Source organism: Pteronotus mesoamericanus, unplaced genomic scaffold (genome assembly GCF_021234165.1).
Source record: "Pteronotus mesoamericanus isolate MK-2021 breed Mesoamerican mustached bat unplaced genomic scaffold, CSHL_Meso_final contig_44, whole genome shotgun sequence".
NCBI lineage: Eukaryota > Metazoa > Chordata > Mammalia > Chiroptera > Mormoopidae > Pteronotus > Pteronotus mesoamericanus.
The window spans coordinates 5,977,054-6,003,309 of NW_026555166.1; the positions used below are offsets into that span (position 1 = coordinate 5,977,054).

The following is a 26,256-nucleotide window of genomic DNA, read 5'->3' on the forward strand; positions in this document are numbered from 1 at the left end:
TTCTAGGCGCTGAGTCCTTTGGAGAACAAAGCAGACAAAGACCGCACCCTTTGGAACACAGAGCTAGATGACACAAAGGCCATGCATAAAAGCTCACAGGAGAGCCCAGTCTGGACCTTGTTTGGAGTCTACTACTTACAGTCTGTTCTTACAAGCTTGGCTCCCCCGTGACTCAGATCAGAGCAGCTGAACAGAAAAGATGTGGGAGGCCAGCTCCCGGGGCAGGTGCACTGACAGACCCAGAATCACGGCCAGTGGCCTAATCGTCTGGGAAGAAACAGGAAAACAAAAGGAGCAACGCCAGAGGCTGAGAAGAGCCAAGAGGCTTGGGGCCACTGAGTGTCGGGGCAAAGGGCCCCAGAAGTCTCCAGAACCCGGGGTGGGCTTGACCCTTGAGTTGTCAAGAGGAAGCTAAAGTACATCCAGTAACATCTGGCTGAGAATGCAGGGAAGTACATCAGTTCTGGGGAAAGGACCTGCCCAAGCTGTTTGGCACAGAAAGCAAGAGGCTTCCTTTCTTTAGGGAAACTTGCTTCTGTGTAGGGACTGCTTCTCCTAGGAGGTCAGCGTGTGCAGCGCGGGGCTCCTCATCTGTTTTGCTCAGTGCAGCTTTGAATGTAGCCTTGCTTGGTCTAAACACCCAGAAAATATTTGCCAAATGAATGGAAGAATGGAAGCACGAGGAAAGAAGGTGTTTCCAGTTGTCTTCCACAATAGCTAATGGGCAACTCCTCTGTGCCCAGTCCTGAGTGGGGCCCTGGCAATCCGAAATGGAGACACAGCTCCTGCCTTGAGCTGATGGGCAAACGGGGGAAGACACATTAAACGCAGACCCACACACGTGTGTGTGCTCTGGCATATGACTGCCTAATGCTGAGTGCGTGGCTTTGTAGCCATTGTGTTCTTGAATCCTGCCTGCTACTTCATGCAGGGGATTATTGTTAGTGCCATCTTATAGATGAAGAAACAGAGGCACAGAGAGCTTAAGTAATTTGCTCAAAGTCACACAGCTGGTAGAATGGGGAAATCAGGATTCAAAGAGAGACTGTCGGATGCCATAGCTGGCGCATTTAACCACCGTGCCGAATTGCATGTCAGTGGGCGTGTGTGGGGGAGTGTATGTGTGTATACTTGCATTTTTGTGTATGCATGCGTGTGGGTGAAAGAATTGTTTCTCTTCCCAGTCTTGGCCTCTCCCTTAGGCAGGTGGGAGCTACTTCGGTGTTGTCACTAATGGTCAGGGGCAGTGAATAGAGCCCTGATCAGAGATGTCCCATTGCTCCCTGAATCCCATGGTCGCTCGCGAATCTATCTATAAAGGGCTTAGGGTTGATGGGAAGGGTTGGGGAGGTGTTTTTCTCATCTTAAAACTGCATTTTCACACTGTTTTTTAAGAAATCATTTGATCGTTTGGGCTGTCCAGGGGCCTTGCGGCCTCTCCCAGCCACCCCATTGTTGCTGCCACTGAACTACCCGGAGCTAGACTCCTTCCTGGGGGGAGACACGCTGTGGTCTGCGCACAGGCTGGCCGGCCAGCACTTTGGCATGAATTGGCTTGTCTGCTTGGCGCCCCATCACTCCTGCTGTCATTCTGTGGTGAGGACGGGGAGGGGAGGACTGAGAGAGGCAGAGAGCGATGGGGAACAGTCCCTGGCTCCGTGGAGGCAGGCCTGACGGGGGCCCCTCGACGCGGTGGCTGGGTGTGTGTGCATGTGTGTAGTGTGGGGGTCATGAAGCAGGGCCTGCTGGGACGCTGCGCGGGAGCAGGGCTCTCCTCGCCAGCCTGGGCCATCTCTCTGCCCAGTGGTCTGATCCCCTCCAGCCTGGGTGTCTCCTCTGGCTTTGGGGCAGGGTCATGAGTTCCTTGAGCTTCTGGGTCTGGAAGAGCAGCGTTGGAGCCAAGTGGAATTGGCTGGACAACATCACAGGATGGGAAGCAGATGGGAAGCTGCAGCAGCTGGGCCTCAGGCGCCACCGGGCCAGTTCGACCCTCACGATGCCCTGTACTGTGGGTGGGGCGGGGGCCAAGAAAGACAGATAGGCTGATGGACATGGAGAGATAAACACAGGGGAGGCCAAGAGAGGCCTGGCACTGAGACGCACAGGCAGAGCATGGAGAGACAGAGATTGGCAGCCGGAGAGAGTGGCCTGCAGCCCAAGAAGGAGTCAGCACGGCGGTGGCCTCGGGTCTTTCTGGATGTCCCTTGCAGGCCTGGTGGGCTCCCTGTGAGCCCTGGCCCTGGCCCTGGCCCTGGGAGTGGTAGGACTTCCGTGGCCAGCCACCGCCCCTTACGCTGTGATCTTCTTCAAACTGAGGAAGGTGACGGCTGGGTGGATGGTTTGGGGACTTGCCAGTTCCATTTGCCGATGAAGAAGCTGAACTCTCTAGGAGTCAAGGGGTTTGCCTCGCTCTCTTGCATCCTGGCAGTGTGACCTAGGGCAAGTGAGGAGACTGCTCAGGCCCCCATTTCCTAAGTTGCAAAATGAAAGCAGCAATGGGCCCACCCGAGGGACTGTGTGAAACAACCCAGGCAAAGGAGTGCAGGCAGGGAGGGGCCTGGCCCAAGGCTGCCTGAATAATTGTAGCTCCGAGCACTGAGCCTCTCTGCTGTTCCCAGGCCTGGGAGGACAGGGGTGTGGGAGACGACATGGCCCCTGCCCTCTTCCCTCGGGAGCCCTGGTGGAGATGCATAGGGTGAGCAAGGGAATGACAGCAATCGCACCGACAGTAATTCGTGGCACAGAGGGATGTAGGAGGAGTTGGTATGAAGTGCTTCAGGAGTTCAGAGTGGAAACACGTTTCCCCAGCCTGCACTGGAGGTGGGCGCCAGCAGATTAAGAGGCTGGACTGGAGCTGGCCTTCACTGTCCTGGACTGGGGTGGGGGGACAAGGGGCGGGAGCAGCAGGGACACAGCCAACACAACTCCTCCGCCCTGAGCTTTTGTTCCAGTGGGCGGGAGTGACTCCACGTAATGGGGTGTTTGGACAGTGCATGGACAGGAAACCTGAGACCCAGATCCACCCTGGTGTCTTAGCACAGGAGGGGTCCCCAGGGTTACCTGCTCTCATCCTGAACATTGTCTGACGCTGTGGTTGTTTCTCACTGGTAGGAAAGTTCTGTATGTCATTGACTGACTGAGGTTTGAACATACCCATTGGCCTCAGTAAATGAGGGGTTTGGCCTGCCAGACCCACTCATGCTCCAGCCTGGGGACCTGGGCCTGTGGGGGCAGGGCAGCCCCTGAGCAGCGCAGGCAGCTGGGCACAGGCGGCTGTTCGCACACCGCAGCCGGGGTCCCAGCCAGCTCAGGCACTGTCCTGGTCAATAGCCTGAGGAGCAGAACAGGGAATGGGCAGGACCCACAGCAGTGGTTCTCAGCTTTGCCCTGGGCTTGGACTGTAAACTGCCCCAGGACAGGGACTTTAACCCAGCGTCTGTCACAGAGCGGGCACCCAGTAGGAACTCTATAATATAATCTTTTTTGAGTAAATGAATTTTTCTCCCAATTCATGATCCCCAGGGAGATTCTTCTGGCTCACGAGGGGCTCTGGCCATAACTTCTCAACTCTTAGATGCCTGAGACCTTTGAGGGCCCTCCCAGCCTGGACACAGTGTGATCCTTGATTCACGCCACGTTCCTGCCCTCGGCAAATAGCAGCCAACTCCAGCTGCTCATAAATTTCCTGCCTGTCACCCATGGCGCCCAGGCCAGGCGGGGCGGGAGGCTCTGGGGGTGGCCTGGTCATACCTGCTTCCAGTTCCCTGGGAAGTTTGGAGGCTGGAAGCCCAAGCCTGTGCTTGTGCCCAGAATAACCTCAGCAAAGCCTGGCCCTAACGAGAAGATGTGGAAGCAGATCTGCCAAGTGCAAAGATGTATGGGCTGTTAGAGAAAATACAAACAGCAGCTTACGGTGCAGTTTGCACAATATAACTCTACTTTCATAAAATACTATGTGGGTGTATTTAAGCATAGGGAACTAGTCACCCAGAGTTATTAGGGGTTTTCTCTTGGTGAGGAGGTTGAGGTGATTAAAATTTTTTTTTCTGTTCACTCTTCTGTATTTTCTAATTTTTCTATAATTAACATGCGCTACTTATGCACATTTTTAACAGCTTTATCAAGATTATAGTTCCCCCTTTCAGTGGTTTTTAGTATTTTCACAGATACATGCAACCATTGCCACAGTCAATTTCCAAACATTTTCATCAGTCTAAAAAGAAACCCCGTAAGCTTTAGCTGTCACCTACTGCCCCAGTCCCGCCTCCTCCTTGACGCTAGGCAACTGCTAATCTGTAGATTTCCCTGTCCTAGGCATTTCGTGTGAATGGAATCAGATGATATGTGGTCTCTTGTGTGTGGCTTCTTTCACTTAGCATACTTTCAAGGTTTATCCATGTTTTATCATGTATGTTGGTACTTCATTTCTTTTCATGGCTAAATAATATTCCATTATATACATACACCATAGTTTGGTTTTCCATTTGACAGATGATAGGCATATATAATTTTAAAAATTGTGTTTGTTTTTTAAAAAGACTACATTGAAATCAAATCAGTCAAGATGACAGTTAGTTCAAAGTGACTATTTCTGGTTACTTGTTTTAAGATTCTGTTGCCTGTTTATTCTGTGTTTTCAAATCCCAGTTAGTCCAACTGTGACTCTTTGTAGGAATGTCAGCCAGCGGGGTCTCATTGATTCTTTGAAAATGATCTAGAAGGTGGGTACTACTACTGTGCTCGATTTAAAATGAGGAAACCAAGGCCTGGAAAGATTAACCAGCCTGCCCAGGGCCCCACAGCCACTGACTTTGTGGCCAAGATAATGAACTCTAGTGTTCAGCATTCAGAATGGGACATGAAACCCCCTTCCTAGATCACACATTGGTGTTTTTAAAAGTTAAAGGTAAAATAAGGCTTAATAGTGCGGGTCTTGAGAAATACTTCTCCCATACTCTCTTTGCTTGTCTTTCATATTTTAGTTTTAACATTTGAAATCTGACTTCTCTTTTTAGGACAAAACAATTTAAAAATCTTTTAGAATTTAAATTCTGTTGGATTACTTTTTCTGCAGGTAGAAGGCTGTATCTGAATTGCTTAAATATAAGAAAATGTCTAATTTGAAAATAGTAAAAAATGGTTAAGTAGGTAAAATTGGACATCAGTGACTGAAAATGAATTTAAAGGGTAAAGTAATTTAGAAGGCAGAGAAAATTGTTGTTTTTTTTTAATGCCCCCATGTGGTGAAATTACCTTGCAGCACCCAGAAGTGATCAAGAGAGAGGAACCCAATCCACTTAAAGCCATAGGCAAACTTGGTAAGCAGAGGATGTGTAATTAGGAATAAAACTCTGGAAGTGAACAAAAGCCAAAAAGATGCAAAATTGTTCCAGAGTTGACAATAAATACTAAAAGTTCCCCTAAAGCACAGGAGCATTTACAGAAATGCTCAAATGTTACCTTTGAAATAGGAGACATATCTTGTGGTATATAAAAGCTGCAGTAAATAAAATCCCTGAAACTAGAAACACTTACTCATTCAACAAATATTTATTGAGCTACTGCTGTATGTCCAGCACTGTCCTAAGCACTGGGACTATAGTAGCGAACAAGATGGACCGCGTCCCGGTTCTCGTGGGGCTGATGTTCTGACTACAAACGATTGAACAGAGAGATGCTTCCTGAATGTCATAAGCTCAGCCATTTTGCCACACTGACCAAGTTGCTTCAATCAGACTCAGCACGTTCGACCAGCTGGAAGGCACTGGAGAGGCTGTCTTGTATAGTTGTTTTCAGAGTTTGGGTTAGCAGCAGATCCTTTGAGGAAAGGGCATCTTCTGTAGTGAGGGGCTGTGATGCCGGGGGCTCCTTAGGACAATGAGTCAAGAGCCTTACCCGGCCTTGCCCAGAGCCTTGGCCTCCAGCAGAAACAGCACCCACAAAAGGCCAGAGTGGGAGGGATGCCAGAGGCCTTCCCAAGCTGTGCTTCCCACACAGAGGTGATGTTGCTAGGTGTCCGTGGTATAGTTGTCATAGTGGGGAGTACTTGTCAGCCTCCGCCCCTGTATTTTCAGTTATGTACACATACTCACCACCGTGCCCCCCACCCCAGACCCTCACACGCCCACATAGCTCCTTCTGAGGCTTAGGCAACTTTGTCTCCTATTCCTCAGTCACAGCTGATCGGTTCAGGGAAAGAAATATGACTGAGGCTGGACCAACCGGGGTCTCCACTAGGCGCCTGGGGTTCAGATGCTGAGAGACTGGGTCAGTTGGTAGTCAGGCAGTAAAGAAGCAGATCTCTGAACGTGACCTTATGCTGGTTTTGGTTGGCACCCAGAGGGAAGGGCCACAGATGGCCCCTACTGAGGTTTGCAAGCCCTTTGCTGCCTTTCTTGAGGCTTCCCACTGGCGCTTGTGTAGCCTTAAATAAGCTTCACTCTATCAGAAGGTTGAGTGAGTTTCTACTCATGATATAGTTGCTATCACATCAACAATCACATAGGTTCAGAAAATAGTGGGTAAATAAAGCTACAGGAATTTCTTTACAGAACCTTTAATATGCTACTAAGACATAGTGACTTTGTAGGATGGGACCAAGGTCTGCGTTGTTTCCCAAACTCATGAGAGAAATCTCACCTGACTAATGTCCACAGAGCACCTTTCGAGGAGTGCGAATCCACACACAACCCCCTTGGTGTGCAAGTGAAGGAATTAAAGCACAGAGAGGGAAGGAGTTCCCCAAGGTCACACAGCTGGTTAATCGCAGAGACAGTCCTGGCACCTGAGACCTCCCAGTGGTCTTCCCACCACGCCCTAATGAATTTAAGGTTCCTTGGATGGATGATACATGTGCCAGGATTCCTAGGCCCAGGTGGGTGGTAGGAATACAAGTCCAGCGTAGACTTGAGAGAAAAAGTGGGGTCAAGAATTGAAGGTCAGGCCCTGGCAAGTGAAACCCCATCTTCCTTGCTCTTGGGTGGTAGCCGTGGCTTCAGTGGGATGTGAGAGTTGATAGAGGTCTTGCGGTTGGGCCCCAGCTGCCCGGGGCCACTCCAGCTGACCCAGCCTTTTACACCTTCCCGAGATCACAGGCGCGCTGAATCAGAGAGGAGCTCAGCTGTCCTCGCCAGGGCCCGCCCAGGCATCCCGCGCCAGGATGGCTGGGCTGTAAATCACCCGTGGACCACAGACCCCGTGCCATCCCCACGGGTTTCCTTTCCTGCTTCTTAATCCTCCTCCTCAGACTCAGTAACAAAAAGCAGATTCCGGCTGGGGCCAGCCACCGCCACAGTGGGCTGGGCAACTGTGAGCCTGGACTCACCACATCAAGATGCTCCCTCCTTCCGCATTTCTCTTTTTGCTTCTTAGCCTCTCTCAGCCAGAGGACACGCCCTCCTCCCAGCCCAGCTCCCTTGCCCTCCTCGGACCCCACTTTCAGCCGTGCCCCAGCCTCACGCCTTGGCTGCCTGTGGAGCGGGGTGCTCCAGGTCTGTGGCTCATAGGCCCTCAGGCCCTCCAGCCTCGTGGTTTGGCTCCGTCCGGTTCCCCCGGCCTCCATTTCAGCAGGAGCAGCCCTGCCCAGCTGGATGCAAACCTGATGCTGCCAACTTCTAGCTTCTTTCCCGGAGTCAGAGCTGGGGACTGCTCCCCTCCGAGTTGGAGGTGTGAGGCAGCGACCCGGCATGTGGGAGGTGCCCGACAGATGTGTCGTTTCAAAAATAAGTGCTTAGCTGTTTGTTCAGGGTTGTTACAAGAATCCGGAGAGAAGTATTCGGAAATGCTTAATTAGGGATGTGCTGGGCCGGGTTTACTCGCTGCCTTTACTCATTCGCGTGTTCGGGGTGGACTTGGAGCCCGCACCGAGCCTCTCCACCAGCTCTGACCTTCCCCGAAAGCTCAAACCCCAGCAGCCCCCATGACCGTCCCCATCTCCTGGCCCTTCCTCGTGGCAGGTCAGACCCTTTGGTCAGTGTTCTTACAAGCAACACCAAGTTCAGCTGCCAGAGTGAAATTTCCGAAGGCCAGGTCTGTGAGGAACCTGAGGGTGGTCTACCTAAGTGTTTTCCAGTCATGCTTCTTACAGCCCTGGGTTCTCAACATGTCCCAGGTCATGCAGCGCTGCAGGGACTGTGGCAGGCTGCTGGGTCCCCCTCTCAGTGTGTCCCCCTCACCCTGATGCTCCAAGTAGACCAGGCCCATGTTTTCCGTGTTAGGATCCACAACTCAGACTTCGCCTCTAATGCTTAAAAAAAAAGCCTGAACATTATTGACCTGCTCCAGTTGTGTCGTTGTACAGATGAGGATACTCAGGGGCAGAAAGTTAAGTGGCTTGTCTCAGGTGACGAGGGGCCACCCAGCTGTCAGGTGGATGGGCCGCAGCTAGCCGGCCCCTCGACACCTGGTATAGTGCTCTGGTCGGACAGTGTAGGGGAAGGAGCTGCGGGTGGCCACTCCTGCGGGGTCACATCCCTCAGAGGCGTGACAGGGCATTGTGGTCTCAGGACCAGTCCCTGCGCTCCCTCGAGCCTCTGCAGCCCTGCCCGTTCCCCCAAACCAACACATCAGCAGTGGCTCTGAAATGCCAAAGGCAGGGGGAGGGTAAGGGGACAGTGTGGGCCCTGGAGACAGCCAGTCCTGGGTCCAGATGCTGCTCAACCACTCTCTGAAGCCTTCCAGGCACAGTCCCCTGCCTGAGCCATAGGAGTCCCTCCCAGGGAAGCTGTGATGTTTCAGTGAGAGGAGGTGCTAGGGGTGCTGCCGGCTCCTGGTCCAGTCGACCTATGGAAACAAAAGTCAGGATGAGCAGGGGCAGCTTCTGACGGTTGGTTGTTTCTTTCAGGAGTGACTGGCCCTGGCCTAGACCAAGGGCACTGCTGTGTGCCCTCTTGTCCGCAGAGCCTGAGGATAAGGTGAGCTCACCAAGTCCAGCCTCATCTTCTTCAAGATGCCGCCCGAAACTCAGACCACTGCCTCTCAGGGTCAGACAGGAGCACGCCTGCCTCCCCCTCAGCCTCCGCCCTCCCCCAGCCACTCCACAGGACTTTGCACTTTGCCCTCGGCCTGGTGGGGAGGGGAGAGCTCAGCCTTCCTCTTGCCTGGGGCCCTAGGCCCAGCCTCCGGCTGCAGAAATCCATTGCCAAAGACACCGCAGAGACACTGAACAAAATGGGTGAGAAAAACCCCACAGTGTTGCCCTAAGACTTTTGCTCCTCCTGTTGCCTGAGTTCCATCTCAAGCCAAAGACGAGTCAGCAGCTCCACCAGAAACTCACAGAAAGGATGGACATTGGTGACCATTAGAAGCACCTGACCTTCTGACCTGGACCTCTCTACACTGGACCCTGAGTTGGCTGGGTTCAGGATAAGCCTCCTGGGGGCTGTGGTGCCGGGGGCTCCTGGAGGGAGTGGGATCTGAGATCCCGGCCCCCTTTGCTCCCTCCTATTGGCTGCCCAGGTCTCTGACCCTGATTCTCAGTGTTCCTTGGACCCAGGCTTCTTCTTGGGCCCTGAGCATCATGGGAAGGGCGTAAGGCGACCTCCGTAAGGGTTTTTGCTCCCCACCAGGCCACTCCTTGCCCGTGGCCCACCCTCCTTGCTGGGCGAACAGGATGGCGCCCTGCTTGGAGGACAGTGTTCTCTAACCAGTTACGCAGGGGGCAGAGGGAGGAAGGGACCAGGGGAATGGGCCAGTATGTGGGGGAGTGGGGCATGTTTAAAGCCAAGGCCTGCTCCTTTCTTTGCTCAAAAGGCCAAAGCTGTTCACGTCTGTGCTCAACCATCTGCTTCAAATTGAAGTAAAAGTCCCAACATGTAAAGAAAACGCTTGTGTTGAATGGACTCTGTGGGTGACCAGAACTTTGGCCGGTCAGTTGGGAGGGCTCTAGGGGAGGAGAGAGCTTGGTCTCTGCCTACAGGTTGGGAGCCCTTCAGGAAGCGGGCAGTGTGTAAGTGTAAGTGCATGTGTCTGTGTGTGTAAGGGGGTAGAGGGCGCCCTCACCATGGCCTCAGCCTGGACGGATGACCAGGAGGCCTGGTCAGGAACATGTGGAGAGCTCGTTCCACTTCGTGCCTCACCTAATCCATACCACAGGTTTATGAGGTACGGGGTGGGAGCTGTATTTTCAATCCCGTTTTACAGATGAGGAAACCAAGGCCCCGAGGAGACAGAGCCAGTCAGTGACAGCTGGTTCTCAAATAAGGGTGGCCTCACTCCAAATCTTGCGCTCTTAACCCCTTTCCAGCCCCATAGTCAGTCCCAGCTCAAAGTCCTTGAGTAGCCTTGACATGTGGGAGTGCCTAAGGCAGGGACAAGAAGGGCCCATTGTGGATGGGTGTGTGGTAATAAGAACTAGGAGAGGACTACGTGGAAGGGCTGTGTGTGGGGGGCAGGGCAGGGTGGGGCTTCCCCAGGAGAGTGGAGGTGATGAGGAAAGAAGGCTGTGCTCACGCAGGATGCACATCTCTCCCTTGTTCCTCCCAGTGTCGCCCTCACCTGTCTGCTCCGTAGGCTTCTGGGCTGGGGCTGGAGTGTCTGTGGGTGGAACTGGCTCTAAGAAGCCTCCTCTTCTCGCAGTCATGTTTCCCCTGCATGGTCCTTTGCCGAGGACCAAGAACCAGGGGGCCAAGATTGCTCAGAGCTCCCCAAGAGCACACACCACACACGCACCTTCTTGTGTGCACATGCACCTCCAAGCACACACTTGCGTACATTCCTAGGTAAGAGAATTCCTTTGCAGATAGATTCCGATTTCATACGCTTTTGGAAGCCAACCAGACAGTGTGGACTTGGAATGGGGGTTGAGGAGGGACAGTTAGGAAGGGTCAGTCACTCTGGGACTCTAGACACAGGTCACAGCCCCACTGAGTCGTCCCTCTGAACCTCTGAGTCACGCTTATGGCACTTCCTAGGGAAGCAGGAAATGTGGACCAATCGGCATCAAACTTGTTGGCACCATTACTTTGTGTTACTAAAAAAAGTTTTAGTAACTTTCTATTACTAAAGGGTCAGGAGGGGAGTACCCCCATCCCGCTGCCAGGGGACCGGACCCACGGCCTTACCGCCCAGAGACAATCCATGGCCTCTCCTGCTTATGGCCTTACTACGCACCCCCTTTTCATTCCAAAGCATCTATCAATCATCAGCTGCGTGTCGACACTAAGTTAGGTGCTGGTAATACAGAAATAGATCCCCCGTAGTGCCTGCCTTCCCAGAACTCATGGTTCTGTATAGACAGAGAGACAGGAAATAATTATGATGCAGTCAGGTGAGCATTCTGTTGGGAACTTCAAGAAAGAAAAAACGAACTCTCCCTGGGAGGTATCAAGAAAGCCTTTCCTAGAGAGGGGCTGGGGGAGTTGGGTCTTGAAGAACAAATAGAAGTTTTCCACGCAGAAGAATACTAAGCCCTCGCAGGACATTGGAATCACCTGAGGAGATCATTAAATATTGATATTAACTATTAATGCCCAAGTCCCATCTGCAGAAAATCTGAGGTATTGGCCTAAAGTGTGGCTGGGCATGGGGATTTGTAAAAGCTCCCCAAGTGATTCCGATACGCCGGCAAGACTGAGAGCCACTAGTTTAAGCAGGCTTAGGTCTCTGACAAAAAAGTGACCTAGAATCACTGATAAGGGATACAGGCTGTGCCAAAAATGTGGAGGGCTGGGTGTGTGTGCACGCATGTGCATGCGTATGTATATGACGGATCATACATTCATGCTATTCTTTTCTATTCCAGCTTCTTCCCCAAGTACAGCAGCTTGTGTTCTTGTGCACGTGCATGAGCGCACATGCCCCCCCTTATGCCCATAGGCACCTCTAGATACACACTTGGGTGCATTCCCTGTTCATGGAATTTCATTTCAGATAGATTCAGATGTCATCATCAGTCTCTAAACAGTTTTCTGTAAGCAACCATATAAGAAAACCACCAAAAGAAACATTTTGAAGAGCCACCCTTCTGGGGCTGCGGGAGGGCGTTCCCAGGCAGCAGAGTGTTCGTGGTCCCTGAGCCACCTGCAGGTTTGTTTTCGGCACACCCTCCTTGCTTTGTCATTTGCTTTGGGTCCTGGCCCTGAATGCCAGTCAGCGATGGCTCATCAGCCACCAGCCACAGAGGGACACCGGGATCCTCTCCAGGGACCGTGGGGACCTGCGTGAGAGGCCCATGTGTGTACCTCTGTGCACACCTGGTTTCTATAGCACTCATGCTTCCTCCCCTCGGCAGGTTGAAACCACACGGAACAGCCCCAGAGTCGATCTCCCCAGCTCACAGGCCGAGCCTTACGAGGCTCTTTAAAACCTCTGTGCACATAACCTGCACTGCTTCCTGGCTCTGGTCTCAGACTGTCCCAGAAGAGAGGCTGAAGTTCTGAGAAGGGGGTTCCACCAGTTCCTGGGCCTTTTCTGGGCTCACGGCCTGGCTGGGGCCCCAGGCGGGTTCCATCTCCCCACACTGGACTCCTTCCTATGCCCATGGCCCACCACTCGGTCCCGGGACTTCCTCCTTCCCTCCCTCTGCCTCACCATGTCCTCCAAGGCCCTGTCCTGCCCTGTGTTTTGTCCTGATTACCACCCTTCCATCTCCCCTTTCTCACAACCAGTGAGGCAGGAGCGGGCAGGTCCCAGGGCCTGAGAAATGGGCAGCACAGCCATGTGCAGGGGCTGTGCCGGGAGCTGGAAGAAGAGACAGAGCGCTGCTGTGCCCGTGACAAGGGCACAGACGTGGGCTGACTCGGCTGAGACAGGTGCTGCCGTGCAAAGCCTGCTAGGGGGCTGGAGCCGGGGCTGCACTTGCCTTCCTCCTTCCATGCTGTCTCCCGAGCTACAAAATGGTCACGGCCAGCAGCCAGAGCGACGAACAGCCGGCCTTTTCAGAGCAAGCCTCGGATATCTCCAAGTGTTTCCTTTAGGGGGATTCGTATTGCCGTTCTCACTGGGACCTCTTGCTGCCACCCCACCTTCACAGCTGCGCTCTGTTCCCAGGCTCCAGGGGCCAGGGAGGCAGACAGGGGGCCCTGCCGGGGCTGGCTCTGGCAGGGACTGGGAGGAGCAGCAACTGGCCTCACCCTTTGCCCCACAGGTTTTCACCTTTTGGTGCACCTCCTCCCTGGTGCCCTGGAATGGGATGCAGACCTTTTTCAAGGCCTCAGAGAAGCTCAAAGGGAGAAGGTCTAGAGCAGAATGGAGTCTGGGCTTGGGGCTTTTTGCTCTTTCTGGGGCTGAGCCTTTGAGAACTGAGCTCCTGCAAAGAGGATGGCTTCATAGCACTTGTGCCTGGTGCTGAATAAACATTTATTGAATGGGTGTGGATGGACGGATAAATGCCACACTTCCTTCCTCTCCACCTCAGACAGCACTGATCAGTGGCAGTTCTTTTTCTCGGGGGTCCTGAAGCTGCCTGAGCCCCTGGCAGCGCCCCAGGCAGTCACTATGAACCAGCTGAAGAGTTGTGCTCTCTTTGCCATCCTGGTCTCAGGGCTGTTCTGGAGTAGGTTACCATGGGACAGCCTCAGGTCAGCCTCCTGAGGCACTACCAGCGGGGTGTGACTGAGGCTCGGTAGGACGTCCCCTTCATGATTGCTCATGGGGCTGTGGGGCCACCTCTCTTCCTACCCCTGATGAGTTCCTGGCTGCCCCTTCCTCCCCTGTGGCTGTTAGAGAGGTTTATTTCTGAAGTCCCTCCCCGGGGCACATCATCTCCAGGTCAAAGCCGAGGCTCCTTTTAGCTGCCCGTTGGACCTGTCAGATGGTCCCATCTTCTTTTCAGTGTCTTCAGCAGCTTCCCAGCCTCCGCGACCGTGACGCTCAGCCTGACGACGCCCCAACAGCCCCTCTTTCCCAGTCACGCCCCCATTTCCATGAAGCAAGGTTCTTACTGAACCCTGCTGCTTGAGGTAATGAAAACAGTTTCTTTTTCTTTTTCTTTTTTAAATGTCTGTTCTTATTTATTTGTTACTCTTAGAAAATCTCCTTTTCACCTGGACTTAGACTTAGAGGGGGAGGCTCTCAGAGAGGACAGCCTGGTCTCTGGGCAACCGGTTCCTGGCAGTTTTATCGTCCCCTTCATTCTCTTAGCCAAAAGTTCAGCATATTCTGCGGCCTCTTCCTCATTTGCCTTACATGTTGTTTCTTCAGAGCAATACGCTGACATTTGTGTTGCAGGATGTGTGGAGTAACAAGATGCCGAATCTCGAGCGCATTGGTCCTGGTTCCCTACCTTGTTTGATGAGGGCTTTCTCACAAGATCTTGGCGGACATCATCTTGTTTAGAGAGACTGAAAGATTTGTGGATTCTGCAAGCTCTTCTGGGCCCCAGGCAATGAGTAGTATCAGTGAGACGGGGAACACCTTTCTCCCCGTTTTTACAATGAGCAAGTTGAGAACGCTGAGATTGGCGTCCACAGTGCAGCCCAGAACAGATTTGGGCTTTCTCGCTCCAGTCCTCCGTGGTCTGTAGCAGGAGTGCCCCTTACTCAGCAGCAGGCGGACACGGCCATGGGTCAAGGCTCCCTGCTTCCTGGGGAAACCTTGTTTGTCATTCCCACCACTGATCCAAACCACGTAACCTTTCCACCCTTCACCTAGAGCATCAGCAGCAACTTCTATGGCCATACGTTTCTCATAAAGGCTACAGAGTGTGCGTTCATTGTCCATTTCAATGAGTTTCTGGCAGCCAGTGCCTGGAAAAGAGATGTTCAGCTTCATCCTGAAGCAGCCGACCACCTCTGAGGTGCCACAAACAAGAGAAAAGGGGCCCTTTTTCATCCACTTGCCTCTGTGTGGCATCCACCAGGGCCATTTGGAGTCCCCGGAACCCTAGTTCTCGCCACCCCAGAACCTGGGCAGACATAGACGCTACCTTCCCTAACAGCAGTGGCCTAAGTGCCTGTTCTTCCATCTTAAGTGCTCTTGTTCATATGTAAATAAGAACACCTCCCCTCTGCCCGTCTTCAGTGGGAAGCCCAGCATGGCCCCAGGCCTCTGAGGATTCTCAGGGGCTATGTCCCCCTGGTTTTCCCTGGCTTTGATCTCTCTGGTCCTCTGAATTTATAATCTCTCTCTCCACTGCCTGATGGCTGATGTCTTTTCTCTACCCTGCTTCAGCTTCACAGGACACAGCCACCTTTCTTTGATTCCCCTAAAACATCACTCACACAGGCAGTTGTGTGTACAGGAATTATTTTTCTCTTTCTTAATGATTGAAAAAAAAAATGTTTATACACACACACACACACACACACACACACACACAAAATAAACATGACCTTGCCATTTTTTCCCCAATTTATTTAGCTGATTTCATTTACTTTTGACAGGTTCATCGTGTTTCAAGCAGTTAAAAATATTTTCCCCTCTGGCTTCACTTCCTGACACTACATTTCTGGGCTATGACTCACATGAAGTTGTCCCACAGCTGGAGCTTGAATCCAGTCTCTTTTCTTCTATCTAACCTGTCCTCTTCCCCGACCGCCAGCTCCAGTCACCATCGAACCCAAGCCTGAAAACAGGAGATTATGAAATATGGTGCCCAAAGGAAAGGTCATGAGCAAAGGCTGGGGCACTCCCCAACCCTCAGCTGCGCAGTTACCCAGGCCCTCCCCTTTGGGAGGAGACACTGAGGCCCTGGCCCAGGCACATCGCCGCGCTCGCGCAGAGACCTGAACTTAGGCTTTTCCAAGCTCATAGCCCGAACGACTTTCCAAGCTGTCGGGCCCACCAACAGCACGCGTTCGTCCTCTGGGATTTCATTCCCACCTCCAGCTCCAGAAGTTTCTAGAGAATTTCCCTTTGCACATACACACATGCGTGCAACACACACACTTAACAAATAAATAAATAAAGAACTCAAAGTGTTTCCAAGACCCGGGAAAGAAATCTTCATTTTTTGGAGACTAAAATAGAGTCAAAAAGCAAGTTTTGGGTACTTTGGAATAGCCGTGCTGACCTTTATTTTCTAAATAAAACTCAGGGCAAGGGGTTTGACAAAGATTTCTGCACCTCTCCCACATGGGAGAGGCCGCCTCGGAAGCCAGACATTGTACCTTGGTGAAGCTCTAAGGCGAACAGGACTAGCTGTCAAAAAACGAAGGGTTCGGTGAGCCTCTCCACTGGAATCATAGCAGAATGTATTTCTTTTGCAAAGGCTCTGAAAAGTCCTGCAGTAAAAAAAAAACACAACAAAACACACACACACACACACACACACACACACACACACAACACTTAAATTCGAGACCTGATTGCCTCCCATATTTATCTGAGCACGTACTGCTTAAAACATTTTTTATTGTGGTAAAATATACCTAATGTAACACTTATAATTTTATCCATTGTTAAGTATACTGTTCAGTGGTGGAATTAAATACATTCATCATGTTGTGTAACATTCACCACTATCTGTGTCTCAAACTTTTTCATCATCCCCAATAAAAACTCTGCACCCAGTAAACAATAACTTCCCCCCTCCCTCTCCAGCCTTCCCCTGGTAGCCTCTATTCCACTTTCTGTCTCTATGAATGTGCTTGTTCTACACACCCCATGTGAGTGAACTCATGCAATATTTGTCCTTCTGTTGGGTTTATTTCACTAGGCGTAATGTTTTCAGGGTCTGTCCATGTTGTAGTCTGTATCAGAACTTTGTTCATTTTTATTACTGAATAATGTTTCATTGTACGGGTGAACATTTGGCTTGTCTATTCATCTGTTGATAGTGGGCACTTATTCTTCATTTCAGGCCCCGATCTCTCTCAGGGGACACCAAGGAGGGTCCCTGGGACACAGTCTGGGGACCGCTGGTGTGTGGAACCCCTAGAATGTTTGGATTTTGGATAAGCCAGGATTCTCTTACCCATTCAGTGGCCCCAGGCACTGCCAGAAGGGCTCTGGTCTGCTCGGTGTCCAAATTCAAGGCAGAGGTTGAAGCCCCGAGGGCTGAAGCCACCTGGACAGCACCCGGGAGGGATGGCCACTGGTCTGCCCCCGGAAGTGCGGAAGCAAGGGGGAGCCTTGTCCTCTAATCCTCACAGGACACATGACCCTGCCGTGCTGTGGGTACCCACTGGGATGACTGACAGCTCAGCGGTGGTGACATCTGTCGGGGATGCCTTCCCTGGCTTTGATGACAGAACTGGACAGCAGCCAAGCTTACGGGGAGCAGTTGCCTGAGAGGCCCTGGCCCCCTTTTGGCAGCCCCACAGGTGCGCCCTGTCCTGCTCTTCCAGGGCGCTGGACGGGCTGTTCCGAGCTCCTGCCCCCTCCCTGCCCTTCCCTGTCAGCACTTCCCACGGACACCCCTGTCTAGCAGGCAGACATGCGCCCCCCAGCAGGGGGGACCCCCTTTCAGACGGCCTCTGCCTCAGTCCTCCTCCCCCACAGGGGGAGATCTGGAGCAGGCAAGTGAGAAAATGCCCAGAGGCCTGTGACTTGGTGGGGGAATGTGGGCCCCTCTGGGAACTTGGAGGCCTGGGCCAGCTTGGCCTGACCTTCAACTCTGCGTGTGACCTCTCCTGACAGTGGCTCTGTGACCTCTAAGACCCCTCACAGTGATTTCCAACCCAAGCCCCAAGCTGCCCTGCCCTGCCTTCTTGCTGGGCTCAGGGCTCAGATTACAATTCCCCACAGGAGCTCTGCCACCACATGGAGCCTGAACGTTATTCTTGCTAGAACAGCTTATTTCTCCTCCTGAGGGATTATCTTTGGAGCCAGATAATTATTTGAGGGTGCAAAAACCTTCTGAAGTTGTTAAACAAAACAAAAACAACAGGGCATCTTTAGAAAAGTCACAAATAAATGAGCGTTCATCCTTCCAATCTGGGCACAGTTCTCCTCGCCAGACCCCAGATGTGCCTTCCAACTGAAGGGCCTTCAACCTTTGCCCAGGCTCCAAACAACTGGAGCCTCCCGGGACACCCCTTTTCACCTCGTGGCAGTGTCACCTGCCTCTCCATTCACCCACCTGGCTTAGCCACGCACTCCTGGGAGCTTGTGTGCATGGCTGGCTGTTGCCAGTGTGGGGACAGCCCTTGGGACCTGAGGAAGCACGGTGCTGCCGCCTGGGCCAGAGGGCCCCCGGGGCGGGGGGCGGGGGGCGGGGGGTGGGGGGGGCCCCTCTGCCCTGGTGGGCGGCTGCGAGGTGAGTGCCTGCCCATCCCACTCCAGCCCAGGAGAGATTCAGGTGAGGGAGGGAAGTATTAAGTAGATCAGTGGTCGCAGACTGTGAAATGAACGTAAGGAGCCAGATGGGACGCTCGGGGGACCCCGTGAGCACCGAGTTTCTCCAGCTCGAAGCTGTGCCCAGGACTGAGGTGGAATTGTCGCACGCGCAGGACCAGGTGCAGGTGCCTGTCCCTACCAGGCCTGTCGGCACCTCTCTCCCAGATGCTGAGCCCACCTTGAGCCCTGCCTTCTCACAGAGCTCCCTCTCCCTCCTCCCCCTGGCCAGGCCTGTTCTCTGGACCTCTCTTCCCTGCTCGCGGAGCCCACCCCTGCACCCCCCACTCCCCGCCAAGCCTCTCTATGCTCCTCATCTTCCTCTCTCTGAGCCCATTTTGCCTTTCCTGGGTCCTGCTTCCCCTCAGGGTATGGACTCAGGTGGCAGCAGCATTTCCCAGGCATCCCCTGGCATGCAGGTTGTCACAGGGGCCAGGGGCCCGGATGCGGGTTCTCAGCCCTGGTACCCACTGGCTGAGTGACCCAGGGTAAACCACTCCCCTCTCTGAGCCTCAGTTTCTCCATTTGTAAAATATGTAGGTAGAGGACACGATGACTAAAGCCTCCTCCAGCTACATAATTTTCTTTTTCCAGAAAACATTACTCAACACCAGGCTGAGTGAAAAATCTGCTAAACTTCTACTCTTTATTCACCATTTTAAGGCTGCCCTGCCCCACGAGGCATCACCTACAGTGGGAAGCAAGAGGCATTTCATTCCATCTGCTTTTCCACTCAGGACTGGCCCCAGCCAGCCCATCCTCTCCCCAGGCCCCCGGCGCCCCTCCCAGGGCTGCGGCCTTCCTCTGGCCGGGGCATTTGCTCAGGGACTCATTTCCTCCTCCAGGCCTGAGCACTTTCCCAAGGAGCCGGCGCCTGTCCCTGCTGCCTGGATGCTTCCTCAGAGGCAGGGCCTGGATCAGCTTGGCAAGCACCTACTTGCTGTTGATGAGACTTAATTAACGTAGGAATCTGCTTTCCTCCTGGCCCTGATGAGCGGCGCCTCCTCGGAGCTCAAGGACACAGGGTACTCCATTGTTCTCTGGAGAAACCCAGCTGCCCACTGTGACTGCTGCTCAGGGACTGTCAGTTGCTGCCCTCTTGCTCCTTCTTGCTCTCAGTGGTCTTTACACTTCCCTCCTTGTGGGGCCTGTCCAAGTATCCACCCTCAATGATCGAAGTCCTTCCTAGGGCTAGCTTCTTCTAGCCATTCTTCTCTGGGATGTCTATGATGCTAAGTCCACAGTCGTTACGGTTCTCATCAGACCTGACCTGTCGGCACATTTGGCACAGCTCTTGCCCCTTCTTGAACTAGAGTTCAGTCCCTCTCGGTTGCCTCCTACCGAGGGCTGTTCCTCCTCAGTCTCCTTTGCTTGTGGGCATGTCCTGGGCCTTGGTCCTCAGTTCTCTGTTCTGTCTCCTTCCTCACTCAGGGTGTCATGTTTTTTGTAGGCTGTTGATTTACAAACGCATAGCTGCATCTGAGAGATGGCTAGATCCCACTCAGAGGAAAGCCAAGTCCTTACAATGACCTCCAAGACCCGCCCCCCTGCCCCGGTTACCTCCCTGACCTCACTGCCTACTACAGCCCTCTTTGTGGTTCATTGACACGCCAGGCCCAGCCTGCCTCTAGGCCTTCGCATTACCCATTCCCTCCATCTGCCCATAAATATCCCACCACTTGTTCCCACATTGTAAATGCCACTTTTTCAGTGAGGTCTTCCCCAATGACTCTCCTTTAAATTGCAACCCCCACCCCACCTCACTTCCCTCAGCATTCTCTCCTCCTTGCTTTATTTTTCTCCATAGTACTCATGACCAAGTGGCATGCTATGTCCTTTAAATACTTTTGCTTATTGATTATATCCTTCCTCTAGAAAGTAAGCTCCATGGGATCAGGGGTGGTTTTCTTTCTTTCTTTCTTTTCTTTTTTTGCTGTCTCCTTGGTGTCTGGAACAGTGCCTGGCTTAGTAGTTGATCAACAAATATTTGTTGAACAAATGAGTGGGTTCTTCAACAGATGTCCTGTACCTTGTACATATATTTTCGTGTTCTGGTGTTTTTACTTTTGTAGAGTAGATCCTGGAAGTCAGGTTGTTCTGTCAAATGTTCACATAAACTGTTTTCAACTTTAATAAACAACTCTAGATTATTTCCCAAGATTATTTTCCCAGAGGTTGTGGCAGTTTATGCCCATTTCCCGCTGGTGCTGGATGTCATCGAGCATGGAGTCCTGCCAGTGTGCTGAGGGAAGGGGAAGGCATCTCATTGTTTTAATTTTCATTTTCCTGACTAATTAGAGAAGAACATGTTTCTTGTTTATCGACCACTTGAATTTCTATTTCTGTGAATTTGTTTTGGTCTTTTTGGGGGGTGGGACAGCTGACCTTTTCTTACGAGTATGTAGAGGGCATCTTCATTTCCTAAACAAAAATCCCAGATAATTCTGATACTTATGGAGGTTCTGAAGCTCTTGCTCCAGAGTGAGCCCAATCTTGATTTGCCACTACCTGGCATGCCCTAGGGTCTCCCCGGTGTTTCAGAGCTAAAGATATTTTAATGCTTTTTTTTCCCCCCAGTTAGTTCTGTGTATTTTCTACAATAAACTGGTGTTACTTTAAAAAGAAAAGATATTAAAAAACAGTCATAAGAAAATCTTTGTGCTGTAATGCCAAATGGAAAAAGCATTTACAATTAAGATGTACTTTTGATGACAGCTATATAAAAAGGCTCCCTGTATATAGAAACTCAAGCAATGAATCAACCAAAAAAGGGGGGGATTGTGGGTAATTTTTTCTTGCTATGGGAGGCAGGCAAGGAAGGTGACAGTGAAGCCCTAATGGAAAAGGATGAGCTGTTGGGATAATAGCACTCAGGTTGCAACCCTTACCTCTGTGCCTTGGCAGACATCACTAATCCATCGCTCCAAGCCCAGACTCAGCCTTTCTCAACCAAGCAGTCCAGGGAGCTACTAGTGACAGACCAGAGCTGGCCAGCAAGACCAGCCATCCTCTGTGGGCAGAAAGCACTGCCGTCAGCACGGGCCTGCAGAGGCCTCTCTTGTCGGGGCGGTGACATGCTTCCCAGCAGCTTCGTGGTGGCATTGCAGCTGCAGTCCAGCTGGCTGCGCCTGCGCAGCAGTGTGCCCGGGCTGGGGCACCTGGGGTCTTTCAACCTGCACTGGCTCTCATCACTTTCTGGAATCTCTTTTCCTCCTGGACCATGGGGCTCACTGGAACCAGGAATGCAGTCCTCAGCCCAGGTGTGACTTTGTCCAGACCCTGGCTCATCCCCTCAGGCACAACACCCTGGCCGCTCTTGGCCTGACTCTCCTCCGGCCTCTGATTTTTGCTCTCATGATTCCTGGCATGACACCCCCTACACCCACGGTCCAAGCTGATTTTATGCCATGATGTTGTGTCCACTGGCACATCCTGGCTGTCTCACCTGGCCCCTGGCCCTACCCCTCCCACCTGCCCTGTGCTTGGCTTGCCTCAGAGCTGACAGATTCACCAGCAAGCCTCACGGTCGGACCCTCAAGAATTCCTCACCGACCCCCTTCTCTAGATCAGCCGAGGAGGTGGGTTGATTAGAAAGAATAGGAAGAGATATTTTTATAGCTTTTTCTGGTTTCAGAAAAACAGTAGATGATATTGAAAAGTGACATAGAATTGTATGAAAATATTATCATTAGTTCAACCACCTGGAGATAACCATAGTTACCGTGCTGGCGAACATCCTTCCAGTCACCTCTCTGTCTCCACGCCCATTGAGACATGTGTATTATAAACGGTCTTAAATGTGATCATGCTAGTATTCAACCTGAGTTTTTCACTCACGCTTATGTCATGAACATCTTAAATAATGCCAATGGTGAAAAATGTGTTTTTCCTCTCCTAGAATGTAAATTATATTCCACAGGATTTTTTTCCCTCCTAGTATATCTTCATTTTTACTTCTGAGACATTTCTCTCCCCTAGTAATAGACGAAAAATTTTTAGTGGGGTGTACAGCCACTACAATAAAGACAATATATCTCAGTTCTCCATAGACTATGTGGTCGTGCAACTGAGTTTTAGCCAATGAGGTGTGAGCAGAAGAGATATGTGTACAACCTCTTGGGTATGTATGCACTGTGGTGTTTTATGTAGCTCCACAGAATCTTTGACACTCTTTCTTTCACTAAAGGTGAAAACTAATTTCCCTGCCATTAAGTGTACACTGTATTTAGTGACTTGCTTCTCATGAACAGAATGATGTCATTGTGTGTGACATCCAAAATTAGGGCAGAAGAAGAAGTTGGCTTCTCTCTCTCTCTCTCTCTCTGTCATCATCCAGTCTGGGGAAGCCAGCTGCCATGCATGAGGACAATGAAGAATCCGTATGGAGAAGCCCATGTGGCAAGGAACTGAGGCTTCCTGCCAACAGCCATGTGAGTGAGCCATTATGGAAGCAAATCCTTAAGGCCCACTCTAGCCCTCAGATGACTGTGGTCCTGACGGACATCTTGACGGCAGCCTCTGCGTTCCTGGCTCCCAGAAACTGAGATAATGAATGTTTGTTGTTTTAAGCAACTGAGTTTGGGAGTGATTTGTTATGCAGCAATAGGCAACTAATACATGCCCTTAGCAGGATGAAAGGGACCTTCTACCCCTTTTCCCTGTGCCTGGATCCGAGGTGGATGTGTGGTGTGCCATCGTGGATCTTGCAGATGAGGGCAAAATGCTAGAGACAGAGGAGCAACCACCTAGGTGGGGTCTGGGCCCTTGAGGGCTCCATGGAGCAGAATCAGCTAACAACTCACACATATATTTTCCTCTCATATATTTTCTACAATATATGAGAGGAAAACAAACACCTGTATTAAGCCAGAACTCCCCAGCCAATGCTGGGCCTCCTTGGTGTGTGTAAGTGGGTTACAGGTGTGTGAAGCTACTGATCGCCGCCAACCCTGGGCCAGTGGCCTCTGCACACAAGCAGCCTCATGCTTTCACCCCACTGAGCTATGTAATTGTTACCATTTTCTCTGTGTGCCATAATGAGAATAAAATTCGGGAAGCTTTGGATTTCTGTCACAACAGCCAAGTTTTATCCTAATAAATATACCCTGCAAAATAAGATTTTGCTTAGTACAATTTAACACATGCTATTCTCCTTAGTAAGGTATCTGGGTAGTTGTGCCCCGAAGGAGTCAGAACTCTGCAGGGTGAGGCTAGCGGGTGTTGCAGGTGGTCAGGATTTTCCCACGTCCAAGAGACCCCACCGTGCCAATCGCCACTCACCCTGCCCGCACATCGGGCTGACTCTGCAAACAACAGGGAGGAGCTCTGTACTCCGGCATCAGAGAACCAGAACTGCTTTCAGTCTGCCTTTGACTTCTGCTCTCCTGCCCTTGAGCTGTGTCCATACCTGAACTTCCCTTCCTTCTGGGGACCTACCCACTTCAGAGACAGAGGTGACAGCAGAGCTGAGATGGATGCACCCTATCTTCTCATATGCTGTTTAATGATGTCATTTCTCCCTAATGACGGTCATGGTCACACATCCTGACAGAACCAAGCCTCACTTGGACGGAAGGCTATTAAGAAGGATGGGCCTAAGGCTTTCCTGGTTTTGCCCACTCAGAACAGCAGAATCTCAATTTTAGTAGCTTGGTAAGGCTCCCCGGACCCAGGTAATCGCCTGAAGGGGTCCTCCCCCTTGTTTAAACTAAATACTCAACAAAATGATTTGTCTTAGAGTGATGAGCTCACATTGTGACATGACAACCATATACAAACATAGGCTCCAATCTATGGCATTCTGGGGTCACTGCTCACTAATAACTGGGGGCGGGAGTAGCTGAGCAGTGGGGCCAGGAGACCGTGCCAGCTGGGACCTGGTGGTTCCTCTCTGCCAAGCCCTGCTGCTCCCGGCGCCCTCCACACTGTGATGTCCCTACACTGTGGGTCTTGGGGTTAGATGTCTTGTTTCAGGCCTCTTATTTTCAAATTATTGTCATTATCTGCTAAAGTGATTGTACAAAGTTTGCTTTGAGCGTTGAAGGTTTATTTCCCTTCTTTTTGAGGGAAGATTTTTTTAAAAGATTTCTTATTTATTTTTAGAGAGAGGGGAAGGGAGGGATAAAGAGAGGGGGAGAAACATGGGTGTGTGAGAGAAACATCTATTGGTTGCTCCTCGCATGCCCCCGACTGGGGTCCTGGCCCGCAACCCAGGCATGTGCCTGACCAGGAATTGAACCAGAGATTTTTCGCTTTGCAGGACAACACCTAACCAACTGAGCCACACCAATCAGGGCTGGGGAAGACTTTTTATCGTGGTAAACTGTACATAACATAAACATTTACCATTTAACCATTTTGAAGTGTACAATTCTGTGGCACTAAGTACATTCACAGCATTGTACAACCATCACCACTGTCCATCTCCAGAAGTTTATTACCCCAAAATAAAACTTAGACCCATTATACAATAACGCTCATTTCTCCCTTCATCAGCCCTGTTACCTCAGTTCTTCCCTCTGTCTCTGTTTCTACTTTCTAGGTACCTCCCATAAGTGGAATCATACAATATTTGTCTTTTTTTGGTCTGGCTTATTTTACTTAGCATACTGTCTTCAATGTTCATACATGTGCAGCCCATGTCAGAGTTTCTTTCCATCTTATGGCTGAAGATTAAGTTTTTAATCAATGGATTTTCACTAGGGTTGGTTTTTCCAATGCATTCTGCAAAATTCCCACAGGCACTTAAACCTGGAATCAGTTTCTCTCTTACCTGCATCTTTGTTCACTTTATCATTCATGGAGCGTCTAACATCAGATAGTGCTGCGCAAGGTGTTTGAGTCTGTTTTCTTGGATGAGAAGAGGTGTTCCCGGTTGGAGATTTATGCTGGGAACAGGTGCCCTGTGGAGTGGCACCGATGATATGCACAGAAAGCCGCCTTTTTGGTGACGTGTGGAAGCAGTCACTGTTACACTCCACTCCCATGGTCTGTAAGCCTGGTTAACATCATTCTTTGTTGTTTTTTTTTTTAAATGTGGTTTTATGTTTATTTTCATTTTTCGATTACAGCTGGTATTCAGTATATTTGTTTCAGGTGTACAGCTTAATGTTTAGGCATTTACATAACTTACGAAGTGATACCTCCTTAAGTCTAATACCCACCTGATACCATATACAGTTATTACAATATTATTGACTGTATTCCCTATGCTGTACTTTACATCCTCATGACTATTTTGTAACTACCAATTTGTACTTCTTAATCCCTTCACCTTTTCACCCAGCCCCCCAGCCCCATCCCCTTGGGCAACACCATCAGTTTGTTCTCTGTACCTTTAAGTCTATTTCTGTTTTGTTTGTTTATTTTATTCTTTAGATTCCACCTATAAGAGAAATCACATGGTATTAATTTTTCTCTGCTGACTTATTTCACTGAGCCCAATATTGTCTAGTCCATTCTTATTGTTGCGAATGCTAAGATTTTATTCTTTTTATGGCTAAGTAACATTCCATTGTATACATGCACCACATCTTTATTCATTTTACAGTCAATAGACACTTTGGTTGTTACTGTACCTTGGCTATTGTAAGCAATGCTGCAATAAACATAGAGATGCATATATCTTTTCAAATTAGTGTTTTAGATTTCTTCAGATAAATACTCCAAAGTGGGATTTTAAGGCAGTTAAACCTGGTCATAAGGCAGTTATATTTTTAGTTTTTTGAGCTAACTCCATACTGTTTTCTGTAGAGGGTGCACTAATCAGCAGTCTCACCCACAGTGCACGGGGCCCCCTTTTCTCCCCAGCCTCGCCATCACTGGTTGTTTGTTGATTTACTGATAGCTGTTCTGACAGGTATGAGGTGATATGTCATTGTGGTTTTAATTTGCATTTATCTGATGATTAGTGACATCGAATATTTTTTCATGTCAATTGGCCATCGGTATGTCTTTTTTTTTTTGAAGAAATGTCTATTCAGATCCTCTGCCCATTTTTAAGTTGAATTGTCTTTTTGGTGTTAAGTTGTATGAATTCTTTAT

At 50.7% G+C, this 26,256-nt stretch overlaps 2 protein-coding genes across 3 annotated transcripts in view; one reads left to right on the forward strand and one right to left on the reverse strand.

Annotated features, from left to right (window-relative positions):
* The window catches only part of ATOH8 (atonal bHLH transcription factor 8), a 29,200-nt gene extending 19,358 nt beyond the window's left edge, over positions 1 to 9,842 (forward strand). For both annotated transcript variants that reach the window (XM_054577664.1, XM_054577663.1), the window contains exon 3: positions 8,843 to 9,842. In XM_054577664.1, coding sequence (XP_054433639.1) covers positions 8,843 to 8,916 — 74 coding nt within the window. In that variant the 3' untranslated portion in view covers positions 8,917 to 9,842. The remainder of the gene's footprint in view (positions 1 to 8,842) is intronic.
* ST3GAL5 (ST3 beta-galactoside alpha-2,3-sialyltransferase 5) overlaps positions 1 to 26,256 on the reverse strand; it is a 132,198-nt gene that overhangs the window by 28,715 nt on the left and 77,227 nt on the right. The gene's annotated exons all lie outside the window — the stretch shown is intronic.